The following is a 15,012-nucleotide window of genomic DNA, read 5'->3' on the forward strand; positions in this document are numbered from 1 at the left end:
AACATTGTACACAGTTAACTGCAACATTGTGAGATGATCAGCTATGATGACTGCAGCTCCACCTAGCAGTTTAATGATCAAGGATTATCCTGAGAGACCTGTTAAGGAAAATGCCATCCTCATTCAGAGAGCAACTATGGATTTTGAATGTATAGCAACGCATGTTAGGTTCACTTTTTTAAAACTTATATTATACTTTTCCTTTCTTTTCTCATGATCTTCCCCTCTTAATTCTAATTCATCTTTCACAATATGACTGATCTGGAATTATGTTAAACCCAGTTATACATGTACAACTTTTACCAGCTTGTTCCCCATTGTGGGGAGGGGGAAGGACTGGAAGGGTGATAGAAAATTCTGGAACTCATAAACTTGCAAATGGATGAATATGCCTATTAATCCCTGTTTTTCTTTCTCCATCAAGAATGCTTGAAAGTTCTCTCTTTAAATATCCTTCCCCCTTCCCCCCAAAATGATTATCCTCAGTTTTTATGATTATGCTATTTGTCTTCCAAAATATCATATTCCAGTTACTCTTTTCCTTTAATATGAAAGAAACTAAATCTTATTTCTCCACAATCTTTGAATTGGTTCTTTATGACTGCTAGGATCCTGAGAGCTCTGGAATTTAGATATAATATTCTTGAGAGTTTTCATTTTGGAATCTCTTTCAGGAGGTGACCAGTCAAATCTTTACTTTTCTATTTTGCCCTCTGAGTCTAAGGTATTGATGCAATTTTCCTTTATAATTTCTTGAAATACGATGTCTAGCTTCTTTTTTTAATCTTAGCTTTCAGATAGTATAATAATTCTTAATTTAACCCTCCTTTGTCTATTTTCTATCTATCTCAGTTGTTTTTCCAATGAAATTTTTCAGATTTTCTTTTAGGTTTTTAGAGTTTTGACTTTGTTTTATTATTTCTTGATGTCTCATAGAATCATTAGTTGCTATTTGGCCTCTTCTAATAATTGAGACATAATTTTTTTCACAAAAATTTTCTTTATGCAGTTTTCGTTATGTAGCTCTTATTTCTTTCCCCATTTCCTCTATTCTATCACACTTATTTTTTGTTGTTGTTTTCTTTGCCAACATTCAATTCTATTTTCAGAGACCATATTCTTGTTTAATTTTGGAAATTTTTTTGCTTTTTTTAAATATTTAATTCTCCTAAGAATTCTTGTTAGATTTGTATCTAATCTGTATTTTCTTTTGATAATTAATTTGTAGATAATTTCAGCTTATTATTTTTAACTTCTGCATTTATATCTTAAGCTTCCCTTTCACCATGATGGTTCTTTTTTTTGGTTTATTTTTCTTTGCTCCTTTCAACCTATTAATTGCATTAGTATTTTATATTATTTGGGGCTCTCCCTTACGAGTGGAATCTGTGGCCTGAGCTTCTTTCCTGCTCTTGCAGTTCAGGTAAGGAATACAGAGAAAGTCAATTCACTGCCCTTTTGGTCTGGGATTTCTAAATTCTTGACCCAGGATTGGATTTCTTGGTTTATTTGTTGAGGTTCAGTAAACTGAATTTGATCTAAAACATTGTTAGCCTGCTGTGACACTCTGCATGTCCAAGGCAACAGAAATAGCCAAAGAACTGCTAGTTCTTTTAGACTCGGATACTTTTGCCCTGGTTATTCTACAGTTGGCTTTTATGCTGGTTTAAATGCTAGAACTACATTCCTGTTTGCTTCAATCTGGGGATCAGAGCCACATTAATATATTTTCTGACCTTTTTCTATGCTTAGTACTCACTTAGACCTCTGTTCATCACAAGTGTTCCATGGATCTTTGACCTAGAAATGAACAATGAGGCATTTCTCCACAAGAGAAATTTCTAATTATAGAATTCTATTTATAACTATTTCAGTTGTCATGGCATAGAAATAGGTTGTCTTTGCAAAGTTTGATTTCTTTAGCAAACCACCCAGCTGTACTTCAAACTTGTTGATATTTCTTCCTATATTCCTCCTCCCTTCAGCTGCTGAAAATGATGTCACTTGAGAGGTGGTAAGTATTTTAAGGTTGAAATCGTGTATTTATTGGACAATATAACTTCCTCTCTGTTGTTCTGATGGTTATCATTGCCAGAGTTTCTTATTTCAGATTTCTTAGCTTTGTGGGAGTGTTGGAAACAAGAACAGAGAAATTTAGATAATTTGATGCAGAACCATTCATTGTATTAGCTGGAACTTGTCCCATTGTCTGTAGCTTGATCTTTTTTTCCTGTCTTGTCCAATATATTTCATTTGCTGCTGTCAGATGGATTATAAACTTTGGGCTTCAAAGAAAATCATGATCAAATTTGTATTATAAGATTCTTTCCTATTCTGGCCATATTTTTGTTCTTGTTGTTAAATTGTGTTCATATTAGCTGATTATAGTGTTGCCCCTGCTTTGGACTACTCTCCAGCTCCCATACTAAGGTTTTTCAGATTTGGTGTACAAGGGGACAGTTACCTTTGGTTTTATTTTATATTAACATTTATATTTTATATTAACATTGGTTCCCGAACCACAGTATACTTCTCTTTAGCAAGCAACCAATTAATTTCTGGCAAATAGATTTATTTAATTTACATAAGAATAATAGCAACACAAGATTCCTTCTGTATACTTTTCAGATGTACTCTTGGGATATGCATGGGAAGAGTGTGCTCAAATATAGATTACAGTGGTATTGAGTTATTCATATAGGAGTCAAAGACAACTGAGAACTCCTCATAATATAAATCTACAAGTCTTCATCCTCTTTATAGAATCTTCAGTGACTCTTACAAGTTGCAAATCTCTGCTGGCTAGATGTTTTCCTCTCTTTGATTTTTATTTTTCTTCAAAGGCTCTCTGTTCTTTGAAACTCTGTCCTCCCTCAGGTGATTGTCTTTCTAGATGCATGTATAATTTTCCTACTAAGTTTGTAGTTCTCCTTCAAATGTTTATGTGTGAGTATATATACCTATATACACATAAATCTATCTGATAATGATTAGTATAGGAGAGAGAAATTTCATCTCACAATCCTTCCCATAACCCATTCACAGCAGATATCTTTAAGAGTTTGCTTTTTGGCATAACATTTCCAACTCTGTGTTTTCATTTTGACTTAACAATTTTAAATTCTCTGAGAACAAGGCCAAATTGTTTACTCATCCAGGATTTTGTGTTATTCTCTTCTTGACTTTATCTCAGTGGTAAGATGTGTGTGTGTGTGTGTGTGTGTGTGTGCACACACATATATATGCATTTATATATATATGTAATGTATAGACATAGAAATTATGAAGAAGGGATGAATGAAAATATATTGATAGTGTACTTTACATTGAGACTGGTACTCTGCTGAGACCTGGGGACACAAATACCAAAGGACAATCAACTTCTGACCCCAAGGAGTTTACATTAAATAGGTTTAAATATAAACTCATGCAAAAAAAGAATTTTTTTGTTAAGTCCATAAAAAAGGTGCTATTAGAATGTCAAGAATTTCAAAAATGTCAAGAAATGAAAAGAGACCAGAGAAGGCTTTGGAGAGAAGAGTGGCATTGCTATGATATGTTCTGCTTAATGAGTAATAGAATTTTACTTTAGAAAATGGATCATTACTCTACCAACAATACATTAGTGTCCCAGTTCTCCCACATTCTCTCTAACATTGATCATTTTACTTTTTTTCTCACCTTAGCTAGTCTGATAGGTGTGATATTGTACCTCATAATTGTTTTAATCTACATTTCTCTAATAAATAATGATTTGGAACATTTTTATATTTTTAAGATTTAATTTCAACTAATCCAGATGGAAAAAGCAGTCCAAAAGGTCAATAAGAACAATACCTTAAAAAAAAAGAATTGGCCAGATGGAAGAAGAGATAACAAAGCTCTCTGAGGAAAATAAACCCTTCAGATATGTAATGGAGCTAAGGACTTTGTGAGAAATCAAGAAATAATAAAACAAAACGAAAAGAATGAAATTAGAAGAAAATGTGAACTATATAATTGGAAAAACAACTGCCCTGGATAACAAATCCAGGAGTAATAATTTCAAATTAATGGGCTACTTGAAAGTCATGATCAAGAAAAGAGCCTAAATTTCATTTTTGAAGAAATAATCCAATAAAATTGCCCTGATAACCTGTAAGCAGAGGCTAAAATAGATATTTAAAGAATCCACCAATCATATCCTAACAGAGATTCCAAAATGAAAAGCTCCCAAGAAGATTCTAGTCAAATTATAGAATTCCCAAGTCAAGGAGAAAATATTACAAGCAGTCAGAAAGGAACAATTCAAATATGGTTGAACTACAGTCAAGATAACAAAAGATATAGCAGCTTCTTCAATAAGGGATAGTAGGGCTTGGAATATGATATTCAGGAAGGCAGAAGAGCTTACATAACAGCCAAGAATCAACTACGCAGCAAAACTGGACATCCTCTTTCAGAGAAAAAGATGGACATTCAGTGAAATAATGGACTTTAAGACTTTCCTGTTTAAATGACTAGAGCTAAACTGAAAGTTTGATCTTCAAGTTTGGGAGTCTGGTGAAGTACAGAAAGGGTGGATGGGAACGGCAAATTATGAGGGATTTAATGATGGTTTTAACTGCTTATATTCCTGCATGAGAATATGAACCTTCTCATTTATTAGGGAAGTTAGAAGGAATATATATAGACAAGGCACAGGAGGGTTCTGAATATGAAAGTATAATATAATGATGGATGTAATGGGCAAGAAAGGAATATACTGAAAGAAAAGGAAATGAATGATAGAATAGGCTAAGTTATTTCTCATAAAAGAGGCAAGGAAAAAGCTTTTGCAATGGAGTAGAAGAGGGCAAAGGTGAGGGGTAGTGAATGAGACATTACTCTCATCAGAAGTGGCTCAGAGAAGACAGAACATACACAATCAATTGGGTATAATAATCTATTTGACCCTAGAGAAAAATAGAGGAAAAGGATGGGATAAAGGGGATGAAATGAGGGAAGTGGGGTATAGGGGATACAAGAGAGGGAAGATGGTGGGCGAGGATAGTCAGATGAACACACTTTTGAGGAGGGAGAGAGTGAAAGGGGAGATTGCATAGAAGTGAGGAGGCATAGGATGGAGGGAAATAGAGCAAACAAAAGTGAATTTGGGGGAAAGATTATTGAGATAGTTTTTCTGATGAACTTAAAGAATTCTATAAATCCCAAAGACAGAGCTGATGGTATCTTAATACAGATTGAAGCACATTTTTTCCTCTCTATTTTTCTTGAGTTTCTGTTGTATGTGTTTCTCTGGGGGGGGGGGGGAATGCTGTGTTTATTTTTGCAACATGACTATTTTAGTAATATGATAGAAAATAAAAATAATAATAAAAATTTTTAAAGAAATCATGAGGGGAAATCTAGGCAGTGCAGTGGATAGGGCACCAGCCCTGGAGTCAGGAGTATCTGAGTTCAAATGAAGTCTCAGACACATAATAATTGCCTAACTGTGTGACCTTGGGCAAGTCATTTAACCCCACTGCCATGGCCGGGGCGGGGGAGAAGAAATCATGAGGAACAGGACTTCAGAAAAGCCTGGAAAGACTTGGATGAACTGATGCTGATTGAAGTTAACAGAACCAGAAAAACATTTTACATACTAACAGCACATTGATGATCTCCTTTGATGGACTTGCTCATTTCAGCAGCAGAGTAATCAAAGACAATTCTAAATGACTTGTGATGGAAAATACCATCCATAACTAGAGAAGGAACTGTGTAATTTAAATGCAGATCAAAGCCTGCAATCATCAATTTTTAAATGTTGTCCTGTGCATTGTTTTTTTTTGCTTTTTTGATTTGATTCTTCTTTCACAACTTGACTAATATGTATATATGCTTAACATAATTACACATTGTTTATTAGATTGTTTTCTAATCTAATTAAAGGGGAGGGGAGAGAGAAAGGAAGAAGGGAGAAAAATGTGAAACTCAAAACCTTGGAAAAATTAATTGTTGAAAATAATTTGTAGTTGGAAAAATGAATAAGGAAAATATTTAGAAAAATGAAATTGGATGCTATACACTTGGAGTATATGTGATTAATAGTGATATTACTTCATTGCCTGTGGTACCTTTTAAAAAGATATAATTTTCTTTCTTATCCCTTTTAATTAGATCTATTTTCCTTTTGCTATATCTGAAATCATTTTAATTCAGGTGAAGCATATGTTTTCTTCCAACCTTCTACCATTACCCTGTATGTATCCCTCTACTTCAAATGTGTTTCTTGTAAACTACATATTATAGGATCCTGGTTTATAATCCACTCTACTGTCCAGTTCCGTTTTATGGAAAAGTTAATTTTTTTCACATTTGCAGTTATGATTATTAATTCTATATTTTCCTGCATCCTGTCTTTCCCCCATTTGTACTTTTCTCTCTCTTTTGCCCTTATCCCTCCTCAGTAATGCTTTGCTGCTTCCCTTTCCCATCATATTTCCTTATAGGGCAGGATAGTTTTCTGAACTCAATTGGTAAAGTATATCATTATCTCTTTGAGCCAAATCTATTGAGAATAAGATTTACTCTGTGTTCACACTCTCCATTCTTTCCTTCTACATCTAATTGGTTCTTTTTGCCTTTTCCTGTGGTGTTCTTTATCTTCTAATGCCTTTGCCTTCTTTTCCAAGTATAATACTTTTTCCATGTGTTAATTGTTTTATACCTGTCTTGTACCCACACCCCCTGTGAAAGAATATGCCTTTCAACTCTCCAGACATAAGTACATTTCTCAGAGCCATAAACATCATCACATCAAAATCAACTTATACCCACACCCTCTATTTAAGTACCTTCCTTCCACCTGTACCAATAGAAAAACAACTCTCATGAGTTTAAATACCATCACCTCATGATTGATTTATACCCACCTCTTCTTTCTGGGTGTACTCGCTCCTACTCTCCTGATAGAATTACAGCTGTCATGAACTAAAGTACTATGAAGTCAGGATCAATTTATACTCACATACTTTATCTAATTATGTCCTTTCAACAGTTTAGTCTTATAAACTAACATTTTTTTGTTCTTTCGTTTATCTTTTTACACATCTCTTGTGTCTTCTATTTGAAGATCAAATTTTCTCTTTGGTTCTGGTCCAATTATCAGGTAAGTTTGAAAATCCTCTATTTCATTGAAAATCTATCTTTTCCCTTGAAAGAATATGCTGGATTTGCAGGGTAATTGATTTCTTGGTTATAATCTAAGTTCCTTTGCCCTTCATAATATCATATTTCAGACCCTTCGATCCATTAATGATGATGATGATGCAGCCAGTTCCAGAAACAGGGTTAAGTGACTTCTCTAGTGTCACACAACTAATAAGTATCCTAGACCAGATTTGAACTCTGAAAGACTTCTTTCTGACTCTACCTCCAGCATTTTATATACATAGCCATATAGCTGTCCTGTCATATAAAGACCAAATATTTAATTTAATAGTGATAAATTTTAAAGTATCAAAAAAAAAAAGCCAAAACTTAAACTCTTCTCCATTTCTTTCAGGAAAAACATAAACACCAACTGGAAAATATGAGGAAAGCTGGGCATGAAACTTTGAGCATTATTACAGAAGAATATAAGGTAAATGTTATAAGCCTGTTGACTTCTTATTTACAGGGATTACTTGGGGAAAATATACATACATACACAGACAGCATAAAAATAACAAAATTAATTCAACATGCATTTACAACTGCACTTAACACAGTGCCTAGAAAATTGTAGGTACTTTATAAATGATTGATGACTTGATATGAAAAATAATTTTACTACTATTATAGCCATAAAAGCTTATTAATTATTTCTCTGTATTTGTATGTGCTTTTCCTTTTGTATGATAATAGTCATATTCTTTTGGTTCTGCTTTAATCTGAACATATTACCACTATATTTATACACAACACACACACACACACACACACACACAAACACACACAAAGATTTTGTTCATTCATTATAGTTGTCCAATTCTTTGTAAGCCCATTTGTGGTCTTCTTGGCAGTGATTTTGTAATGATTTGCCATCTCTTTATCCAGCTCATTTTTAAGTGACTTTCCCAGGGTCACATAACTAATAAATATCTGAGATCAGATTTTAACTCAGGTTTTCCTAATTGCAGGCCTGACACTCTATCTAATATGCCATGTTATAGCCCTTATTTTTTAACTACCTTGTATTTGCTTGTATCTATTTACTTTACATTCCTTTTCATATAATTATCTATGGACTTGTCTTCTATATAAATTGTGTGCTTCATTAGAATACATTTGTTTCATTCTTTTTATTTTTTTCCATGGAACCTAGTACAATATCGGTTATATAGTAGGCATGAGAAGTGCTTGTTAATGTATCAATTGATGTCAAATTCAGGGCATTTATAAATAGTGCACTTTCAAATGGATATATGTGTATGTTTTAATGTATGTATATATGTAACATATATATTAATGTTTGCAGTCTTAAGATAAGAGATAACATTTTTCCATATTTAATATTTTATTTTTCTGAATTTCATGTAAAACAACTTTAATGTTCTCTCTTTCCCTGGACCTATTGAGAATGTAAGCATGTGTAATCTTACATATTTCTATTTAAGTCATTCTCTGAAATAAAACAAATTTAAAAAAAAAGAAAAATAAATAAAGAAAAATATCTTTGATCTGCATTCATGTTCTACTTGTTCTTTCTCTGGAGACAGTACCTTTTATGATAAATCCTACACAGTTGTCTCAGATGACCGAATTATATTATTGTATTGCTAAGAATAGCCAAGTAATCATACAGTATTGCTGTTAATGTGTACATTGTTCTCCTGGTTCTGCTCATTTCACTTTGCATCAGTTCATAGAAGTCTTTCAGTGGTTTTCCAGGAGCATCCTGTTCATCATTTCTTTTTTTTTTTGGTTTTTGCAAGGCAGTGGGGTTAAGTGACTTCCCCAAGGTCACACAGCTACGTAATTATTAGGTTATATGAGGCTGGATTTGAACTCAGGTCCTTCAGAATCCAGGGCCTGTGCTCTGTCCACTGTGCCACCTAGCTGCTCCCTGTTCATCATTTCTTAAAGCACAATAGTATTTCATCACAATCTTAAACATCAGCTTGTTCAGCCATTCTCCAAGACTTGGATTATACCTCAATTTCCAGATAATTAGCACCAACAAAAAAGCTGTTTTAAATATTTCTGTACACATACACCTTTTTTGTTGGCTTGTTTCTTTTGTTCTTGTTTTGTTTTAATCTCTTTAGAATGCAAACCTAGTAATGGTATTGTTTGGTCAAAGGATGTGCCTAGTTTTATTGCCCTTTGTACATGGTTCCAGATCGCTCTCTAAAATAGGGAAATCAGTATTCAACTTCTGCAATATAGTACATTAGTCTTTCAACTTCCCCACATCCCCTGCAACAATGTTCATTTTCCTTTGCTGTCACATCAGCCAATCTAAGGACAAGGTAGTAGCTCAGAGCTGTTTTAGTTTTTATTTCTCTTATCAGTAGTTATTTAGAGTCTTTCTTTTTTTGGCATGTTTTATTTTATTTTACCATTATTCTTATATGAATCATCATTAGTACCATGTTTCATGTTTTGATCATCCCTCATGTCACCTGAAATTTGATTCTTCTAAGATCATAGTGTTTCATTATTGGTACCTGTTTATTATCAAGAGGAAATATTGCTATTAAACTGCAGAACTCTGGGGATAGAGAGCATTTTGGGGTCACCAAAGATATTTTGTAGTTTCTTAATTGCAATCCAGGCCCATTGTTTCATCACATTCATTTCTTTTTTTTTCTTTTCTTTTTTTAGGTTTTTGCAAGGCAAATGGGGTTAAGTGGCTTGCCCAAGGCCACACAGCTAGGTAATTATTAAGTGTCTGAGACCGGATTTGAACTCAGGTACTCCTACGCCACCTAGCCACCCCCACTTTACTATCACATTCGTTTCTAAGATCATTATCCTTTTGTATTTCTTCTCCTTTACATAAAATCTAAAGGATATTCAATGACTTAGCTCTCCATTCTCAACATCCCTGAGCAATCTTTTACTTTTTTTGTGCCATATGTAAACATCTTGGCCAATCCCTTTTTTTCTTTTAAAGGTTTTATTTATTTTGAATTTCACAATTTTTCCCCTAATCTTGCTTCCCTCCCTCCCCCAGAGTATTTTTTTCATGTGAGTATAGATAACTTTGCTTATTTTGTCTCAAAAGGGTATGAACAGTTTTGTTGCAATTTGGGCATAGTTCCATATTGTGCTCCAGAAAGGTTAGATCTGTTCACAACTCCACCAGCCTTCTTCATCTTCCCTTTTTCTCATCTTGGCCAATCTGATAGGTGTGAGATGATGCCTCGTTTTAATTAACATTTCTCTAATCAATAATGATTTGAAGCATTTTTTTGTATGATTCTATGTAGTTTTAATTTATTCATTTGAAAACTGTCAGTTCCTATCCTTTGATCATTTATTAAATGGGGAATGACCTTATAAATTTGTTGAAATTCTCTATATATTTTAGGAATGAGACCTTTATCAGAACTCCTAATTGCAAAGATTGTTTCCCATCTTTCTGCTTTCCAATTTTGACAGCATGAATTTTATTAGTACAAAAGTATTTTAATTTAATATAGTCAAAATTATTCATTTTGCAGGTTATAATGTGCTATAATTATTGTTTAGTTATAAATTTGTCCCCTTCCCATAGATCTAATAGAGTTTTTCATGGTCTACTGATTTATCTGTTGTAGTGCTCTTTATGTCGAAATCCTGTACGCATTTTGACCTTATATTGGTGTAGGGTGTGAGATGTGGATCTATGCCTAGATTTTGCCATACCATATTCCAGTTTTTCCAACAATTTTTGTCAAATAGTTCTTATCCCAGAAGTTGATGTCCTTAAGTATGTCAAATAGAAGATTGCAGTAGTCATTTATTGCCTTTGCTTTTGAACCTATCCTAATCCACTGATCCACTATTCTATTTCTTAACCAGTACCAGGCAGTTTTGATGACTGCTGCTTTATAATATAGTTTTAAATCTGGTAGAGCTAAGCCATCTTCCTTTACATTTTTTTTTCATCTGTTCCCTTGCTATTGTTGCCCTTTTGTTGCTCCAGAGAATTTTGTTACTATTTTTCCTAGCTCAGTAAAGTAGTTATTTGGTAGTTTGATTGGTATGGCACTGAATAAGTAATTTAATTTGGGTCAAATTCTCATTTTTATTCTATTAGCTCTACCTAACCATGAGCATTTGACATTTTCCCAATTATTTATATCTGGCTTTATTTGGGTGAGAAATGCTTTATAATTGTGTTCTTACAGTTTCTGGATTTTTCTTGGGAGGTAGATTCCCAAGTATTTAATGTTGTCTATAGTTATTTTAAATGTAATTTCTCTTTCTATCTTTTGCTCTTGTGTTTTATTGTTCATGTATAGAAATTCTGATGATTTATGTAGCTTTATATCCTGCTACTTTGCTGAATTTGTTAATTGCTTCAAGGAGTTTTTTAGATGATTTTCTCACATTTTTTAGGTATACCATCATATCATCTGCAAAGAGTGAAAATTTTGCTTCCTCATTGCCAATTCTGTTTCCTTCAATTTCTTTTTTGTCTCTTATTGCTACAGCTAGCATTTCTAATACTACATTGAATATGAATGTTGATAATGGGCATCCTTCTTTCACCCCCTGATTTTATTAGAAATGCTCTGAGTTTATTTCAATTACAAATAATATTTGTTGATGGTTTTAGATAGATCCTTATTTATTATTTTAAGGAAAACTCCATTTATTCCTAAAACTTCTAGTGTTTTTTATAGGAAAGATGTTTTTTTTTATCAAAGGCTTTTTAAGCATCTGTTGAGATAATCATATGATTTCCGTTAGTTTTGCTATTGATATGTTTAATTATGTTGTGTGTTTACCTAATGTTGAAACATCCCTGCCCACCTTCCATAAATTCTACCTGATATTGGTATATTATCCTACTTACTGTAGTCTTGTTGCTAAAATTTTCTTTAAGATTTTTGCATCAGTATTCATTAGGGAGAGTGGTCCATCTTTGTCTGTTTTGGTTCTTCCTGGTTTAGGTATCAGCATGTGTCATAAAAGGAGTTTGACAGAGCTCTTTCCTCTTCTATTTTTTAAAAATAGTTTATGTAGAATAGGAATTAATTATTCCTTAAGTGTTTAGTAAAATTCACTTTTAAAGGACCTGGAGATTGTTGCTTAGGAAGTTTATTGATGGTTTCTTTGATTTCTTTTTCTTAAATGGGGTTATCTAAGTCATTTATTTCCTCTTCTTTTAATCTGGGCAGTCTGTATTTTTGTAAATATTTATCCATTTCGCTCAGGTTTCCAATTTGTTGGCATACAGTTTGGCAAAGTAGCTCTGAATTATCTCTTTAATTTCCTCTTCATTAATGATTAGTTCACTCTTTTATTTTTTTGAAATTGAGTAATACTGTTATCATCTTTATTTTTTCTTAAATCAGATTAACCAAAGTTTTGTCTATTTTATTGACTTTTTTGTAAAACCAACTCTTAGTTTTATTTATAAGAGCAATGGTTTTTCTTGCTTTCAGTTTTATTAATCTCTCCTTTGATTTTCAGAATTTCTAATTTGGTATTTAATTGGAGATCTTTAATTTGTTCTTTTTCTAGCTTTTTTGTTGCATATCCAAATCATTGATCTCCTCTTTTTTTCTATTTTATTCATATAGGCATTTAGAGATAAAAAATTTTCCTTAAAAACTGCCTTGGTTGCTGTCCCATAAATTTTGATATGATGTCTCATTTTTATCATTTTCTTAGTTATAATTATTGACTTATTTCTATTATTTGCTCCTTAATCCACCCATTATTTAAGATAAAGTTATTTAATTTCCAATTAGTTCTTGATTTGTCATTCCATGACCCTTTATTACGTGTAATTTTTATTAGCATCATGATCTGAGAAGTGTGTATTTATTTATTATTTCTGTCTTTCTGCCTTTGATTATAAGGGTTTTGTGCCCTAGTACATGGTCAGTTTTGGGGTAGGTGCCATGTACTGCCAAGAAGGTATATTCTTTTGTATTCCCATTGTTTTCTTCAGTGGTCTATCATTTCTAAATTTTCTAAGATTTCATTCACTATCTTAATTTCCTTATTGTTTATTTTGTTGTTAGATTTATCTAATTCTGAGAGAGGGAGCTTGTTTTGCTGTCTGTGTCTCCTCGTAATTTATATTATGTCTCCTTGTAATTCAGCTTTTCCTCTAGGAATATGGATGCTATACCACTAGGTGTATATATATATATATATATATATATATATATATATATATATATATATATATATATTAAAGATATAGTTTCATTATCAATTGTGCCTTTTAAGAAGATGTAGTTCCTTCCTTATCTCTTTTAATGTGATCGATTTTTGATTTTACTTTGTCTTGATTAGGATCCCTACCCCAGATTTTTTAACTTCAGCTTGAGGCATAATATATTATTCTCTAACCTTTTACCTTTACCCTGTAGGTATCTCTCTGCTTCAAATGTGTTTCTTGTAAACATATTCTAGGATTCCGGTTTTTAATCCATTCTATTATGTGCTTCTGTTTTATGGGACAGTTCATCCCATTCATATTTACAGTTAAGATTACTAATTCTCTCTATGCTATCTTTTTTCATTTATATTTTCTCTTTTCTTTTCTCTTATTCTTCGCCACCAAAATTTTACTAAATTCCCCCTTTGACTTTTCTTTTAAGAATTTAAGTTTCAGTTTATTTTCACTTATACCTTTGACTTCCCTTTTAACAGTCTCTTCTTCCCATAACTCTTACCCATTCCCGTTCCTTCCCTTCCCTGTAGATTAGGTTAGATTTTTATACCCAAGTGAGAATGAATCTTATTCCCTCTCTGGGCTAAATCTATTGAATAGAATTTATTCAGCATTCACATTCTCCCTTCTTTCCCTCTAAAATTATAAATCTTTGTGCCCCTTCCCTTGGTCTTATTTATCACTTTCATTCTTTTAATCAGGTATCATCAATCACAGTTTGATTATTTAATTGCTTGATAAACTCATAGATTATCAAGGTATCATCACAGATTGTTTACTTGATTTCTTGATAAGCAGCATTGACTCGAATTGCATCAAATTATAATTATAATCATTTTTTACTTAATCCCTTTTTCAAATATTTTTCAAATGCACACAGTACTCCTCATGAGCCAAAGTATCATCCAAAGCCATATCATTTCTCAAACTACCCCTCCCCGAGGCCTGTTTTCTCTTACATTTAACCACCCCCCCCCCCAGTCAAGATGTTGCCTGTACAGTTCAGGCCTTGCCTTTGTAGATATTTTTTCCTCCTTTATTTCCAGGTTCTGACTTAACAGTGGTTTGTTCCCGACCTAGTCCTGTCTATACCCAGGTGTTTATCAGGGTTCAAAGTTAGTTTTGGTTTGGGGTCCTCTCTGCTGTCTTGCTATCCAGCTGCCAGGACCTCTGCTGTTGTTAAGCTTTCAGGACTTGGACTGCACTGTGGCTAAAAGCCTTCTGCTGGCTTTCCCACTCTCCCATCTCCTGGGCTTTACTTGCTCCTTTCCCCCAAACAGACAGACCTTCACTGAAGATCCCCCGTGATGTTTACAGTTGAAAACTTCTTTGAATCTTCTCTTCTTCTTGAAGGGATGTATAGTGTAAATGTCAGAGTAGAGACTTCATTTATCTTTCTTAGGGAAAAGCTCTGGCATGTGAGCTTCATGCCCCCATCTTGACTCCATTCCTGAAGTGAAGCTAGATTATTGTCCAGGGTTTGCGAAACATACCATCATGTTTTCTGCAAAGTGTTTCTCATTACCCATTCTAATTCCTTCAATTTGTTTTGCTTCTCTTATTGTTAAAGCTAATGTTTTTGAAACAGAGTATTGAATAACAATGGTGATAAAGGGCTTATCATTTTTAAAGAACACCCTATTCATTCCTAGACTCTCTAG

General features: G+C 33.2%; 1 protein-coding gene across 5 annotated transcripts in view; it reads left to right on the forward strand.

The window, feature by feature from the left end:
- Positions 1-15,012, forward strand: part of CCDC91 (coiled-coil domain containing 91) — a 414,466-nt gene that overhangs the window by 267,084 nt on the left and 132,370 nt on the right. For 4 of the 5 annotated variants that reach the window (XM_074225704.1, XM_074225703.1, XM_074225707.1 and 1 more), the window contains one exon: positions 7,532-7,609. The exons of the other annotated variant lie outside the window; for it this stretch is intronic. In XM_074225704.1, the coding sequence (XP_074081805.1) occupies positions 7,532-7,609 (78 nt within the window). The remainder of the gene's footprint in view (positions 1-7,531; positions 7,610-15,012) is intronic. 5 annotated transcript variants of the gene reach the window in all.

This window comes from Macrotis lagotis, chromosome 2, assembly GCF_037893015.1.
Source record: "Macrotis lagotis isolate mMagLag1 chromosome 2, bilby.v1.9.chrom.fasta, whole genome shotgun sequence".
NCBI classification, from domain to species: Eukaryota; Metazoa; Chordata; class Mammalia; order Peramelemorphia; family Peramelidae; genus Macrotis; species Macrotis lagotis.